Below are 4,305 nucleotides of genomic sequence, written 5' to 3'. Positions count from 1 at the left end.
CGCCTTGGGGAAGAGCCAGATGACAGATGACCCCAGTGGTGTAGGGGAGAACCCCAAGTTGGGAGGGGGGCGGCTTCCGGAAAGAGGCAAAGACAATGAGCTGAGTCTCGCGGCCGACAGGCATGAGCTAGACGACAGACGAGAAGAAATGCGCCCCCTGAAGAAAGACAAGCATGCTACAGCCCAGGAGTTTGAAACTGCGAGACAGTGTGTTTGTGGGAGCCGCGAGGGGGCCGCCTCTATCTATCATTCGGCACCTCTGGACTGAAAGATCCGGGTGGGGATATGGCGCCGATCGCGCCTCCTGTCCCTGGGCTGAGCGCCCACCTTGAGCTGCTTCACGAAGTGCTTCCCCACAGTGATGCTGGAGCTGGGGTCGCCTAGGATGATCTCGAAGTGCCGGTCCAGCGCCAGGCGCGCCCGCACGTGGGCCAGCCGCTCGTAGGCCACGGCCGCCAGCGGCGAGCAGGGCACCCGCAGCAGCACCATGAGCCCGTGGCCGCAGGGGCACTGCTTCGGGGAGTTGATGAGGTTCTGGGTGATCTCCAGCGTCTCCACCGACGTGTAGCTCTTCATCTGCGACAGGCCGCTCACGGCCATCATGGCGGCCGCGTAGTGCTGCACGAGAACAAAGGTCCTGATGACCGCACTGTGCAGGCGGGGGAACCTGCAACGAACAGAGAGCGCGGCCGTGAGCCCGGCCCCGCCGGCCTCCAGGCCGTCCAGGCGCCCGAGCGCCCGAGACGCCCGCTGTTCTGGGCACGGGCAATGCCCAGACGACAGACGAGCTGTGCTCCCTTTCGGAGCTGGCTGTTTGGAACCTGGAAGAGAAGCCTTCCTCGCAAGGCCAATCGTAAGCTGCTTCGTCCCCTCCAGCTAGGAAACAAAAGGAGAGGCTCGTCGTCGCCCTGCCTGCTCAGTACATATGTGTTCAATGAACGAACAGATGCATGAATAAAATAAATGCCTACTCAGTCTATCACCGGCTTGATTGATAGTTTCCCAAGGTGGGTGATGGGCCTCAGGTCCCCACTATTAACAGGAGAACCACCAGCGTACCATGCACCCCAGATGTGGGAGACTGTCTTAAAGGCACAGCAGTGCATTCACTTCAAGTGCAGGTGAGGCAATAGAAATGTTACTAAATGTGATTTAACTTGACCGTGAGGTACGCATCAGAGCGCACCAGTCAAACTGGCAACTCCAGTGTTTTGCTTTAGAAGCCATGGCTGCCATCTGCGTCTCCCCACAAAGGCAGCGACCCCTCCCACGACCACATGACCAAATGCACGGCTGGGACAGCCCTGACCCATATGTCAGATTGACACAGAGCACCTGGGGTACTGTGTTTCTCAGTAGCAACAGACAAGGGGACATCCGGTTCATGTGCGACGCTCTCGTGAGTCTATGTGGCTGGAACGAGTCCCCTGCTCAGTGCCTTTTAGAGCAAAGATAAAGACGTGTCTTGACCTACAAAGTCAGGAACTGCACCACGGCCGTGCCACCCCGTGAGTCCCCCGGGCAGCACGCCGAGGTGTCCTGCCCAGGACCGTGCTCCTTTCCTTCGCTCTTTCTCCTCAGCGCTTCAGCGTTTTTGTGGGTTCTATAACCTGGACAGTTAGCTTAGCAAGCTGCCATGAGCAATGCGGTCTCTGGAGGCATAACTCGTCTGCAGACTCAGAGGCCCAAGGACTGCTTTGCCTTGTCCCTGGTGCACTGGCCAAGTGGGGCCCAGGAAGAAAGAAAGAGGGCAGCATGGAGAATACATTGTCTCCCTGCTCTGTGTTACTGCCCCAACTATGGTGGCCCCTTGTCACCTTCTATGAGGCATGAGGGGCAGGATGTCACTCAGGCAGAAGCACACTCTCCTCTCCACCTTAGACGTGGTGGGAAGCGCCTACACCTGACTCTGCTCAAAGGACAGCGGAGTACTGGCCCCACGTTACAGTCACTCAGGGCTCGACACATACTCGCTGCCGGAGGGGAGGCTGGGGGCAGACAGAGGGCATCGCAGAGCAAAGGCCACCTCTCATAGCCCCAGAGTCGACTCTTAAAGGACCTCTTCCCTCGCAAGTTCATGAGCACTCAGCTGCCAATCCGCGAGTTGGAGAAGTAGCTTGATGCATCACCATCAGAATCAAAGAGCCAAAAGGTATCTATCAAATCGAAGGGATTTCATTTCTCAGAGGGTGTTCCAGGGAACGGTAATCCCGTGAGATACTGAAGATGCAGGACACGCTGGCCGTCTCGAGAGTTACGGCCTGCGTGGTGCACGGAAGGCTCTGAGGACGTTCTTGGAAGAGAAATCTTTCTGTTAAAGTTTCTCAAACACATCTGACCATGGAACCCCTTTTGGCAAACAGCTGTTAGTATCCGGCATCCTTCGGAGCACAGTGTGAGAAGCCGTGTCTCATTTAACCCCGTCGTCAGCAAGCGGGAAAGACGAGGTGCTGTGAGAAGCCGCGGCACAGCCCACTCGTTTGGTTTCGCATTCGACAGTCTGTGAGATTCACCTGGCTTTACGACACAAACTGCGTGATGTCGGCAACTACTTAACCTCCCAGGGCCTCGGTTTCCTCGTCTGTACCTACCTCCCAGCTCTGCCTGTGACAGGGTTACAGGGTCACAGGAAAAGCAGTTGAGTTGGACCGACTCTGCATTCGCACCCAGGTGTCATCCGCGAGGCGTGTGGCCCGGAGTCGTGGGGTCTCTCTGACCCTTACTTCATTTGCAAAATGGGGATAATAATAAGTAGGAAGTGGCTCAGAGAGGTGGTGAGGACTAAATAATAAATAAGATCATGAAAGTAGGCTCTTGGAACTGTGAACGGCACAAAATAAGCACTCGACAGATGACGCGCAGAGGAAATACAACATTCAGCCGAACCAGATCGTCTCTCTCTCTCTTTACACTTTTCGGTATCTTACCTTCCATTTTGCCGCCTTTCCATCTTAAACTCTCAATCCCACATCCCAGTATATTTCTACTCATCTCTAAAATTTTCTGGAGCGACAGCACGACAGAGATATCAGTGTCCCAAAACGCAGGACGAGAAATAAACCAGGGCCCCTTTAATGGAGAGACTGAGTCATCCAAAAGGGAAGGAGGGGGATCCCTTCCTAGAATCCTCTGGCTGCACGCACCGCAACTTGCACTTGACGACCAAGCGTTTTTAGTAACTTCAAAGACAGACGGGTACCTTTTTCCCAACGCGGTGACCATGGCCTCAAAGGAGCTGTCATATCTTAGCAACGGGAGGCTGTGTCCTGAAAGAGTGGACTCGATGAACTCCGACAACCCAAAGTACTTCTTGTTCTCAGGATATAAGTCCACTCCCTAAAAGAGAGGAGCATAGGTCACTCAAGCATCAAATTTTCAGGGACCGAGAGCGTCACGTTCTAGGCACAACGATGATCTGGGCGGGCATCTTGAGCTACATTGTGCCGACTCTGCGGTCCCTTTGGATGGCATTTTGTTCATCTCTATCCTTGGAAGACCCAGAGCGCAGAGCACTCGTAGTTAAAGGACGGCGCATCCCCCTCAGTCAAGACTTTGCCATTCATTGACCCTAGCATGGTCACCAAGAAGAAAGCCAGCCTTATCATTTTTTTTAACATGCAACTTTCTTTGTTAAAACTGCTTCTTTCCAACAATTTTAACCTGGTTTTAGGAACAGGCAAATCAACTACCTTGCATTCAGCTGCTGTTAAAGTTAAGAGAAAAAAATAAATTTATCTAACCAATTTTATTTACATCAACATAAAATTCCTCCCAGTCTAACATCTGAGCTTCTCAAACTTCAGAGCATAGCAAAGTCGGGGAGGCCGTTAACATCACAAAAACCTGGGCTTCCTCCTCAGACGGCGGCGCAGTGGTTAAGTACGTGGGCCACGGAGCCAGTGGACTGGGTCACGTCCTGGCTCTTCCCCTCCCCAGCCGCATGGCTTAGGCAGTGGCTCAACCCCGTCGGCTTCACTTTCCCCACGTGTAAATCAGAAGTCATCCTCATACCTGCCTCTTATATGCATTCATGTGATGAAGCACTTAGGACAGCGCCAACCCAGCCCATGGTGAGCCCTACGCAAGCAAGTGTCCTGGCTGCCACTGACTCTGAACCTGGACCGGAGGGAGCCGAGCATCTTCGAAAGTTCCTCAGCTGACTCTGAGACAAAGAGGTCCAGGAATGGATGTTCGTTTATTGCTTGTGTCACTAATTAGACACCAACCACCCAGAATTCTCAAATCACCAGAATCGTCATGACCTACTTTGATGAGAAATGAGAGGTGACAAACTGACAACTCGCC

At 53.6% G+C, this 4,305-nt stretch overlaps 1 protein-coding gene across 1 annotated transcript in view; it reads right to left on the bottom strand.

Annotated features, from left to right (window-relative positions):
• GREB1 (growth regulation by estrogen in breast cancer 1) overlaps positions 1 to 4,305 on the bottom strand; it is a 77,992-nt gene that overhangs the window by 43,628 nt on the left and 30,059 nt on the right. The window contains exons 16-17 of the mRNA XM_023533605.1: positions 3,200 to 3,336; positions 258 to 667 (exon numbers count right to left, since the gene is read on the bottom strand). Of these exons, the coding sequence (XP_023389373.1) occupies positions 258 to 667; positions 3,200 to 3,336 (547 nt within the window). The remainder of the gene's footprint in view (positions 1 to 257; positions 668 to 3,199; positions 3,337 to 4,305) is intronic.

This window comes from Pteropus vampyrus, unplaced genomic scaffold (genome assembly GCF_000151845.1).
Source record: "Pteropus vampyrus isolate Shadow unplaced genomic scaffold, Pvam_2.0 Scaffold105, whole genome shotgun sequence".
Taxonomy (NCBI): Eukaryota; Metazoa; Chordata; class Mammalia; order Chiroptera; family Pteropodidae; genus Pteropus; species Pteropus vampyrus.
Note: the sequence above shows the minus strand (reverse complement) of the source record. Positions and strands in the feature narration are given on the sequence as shown.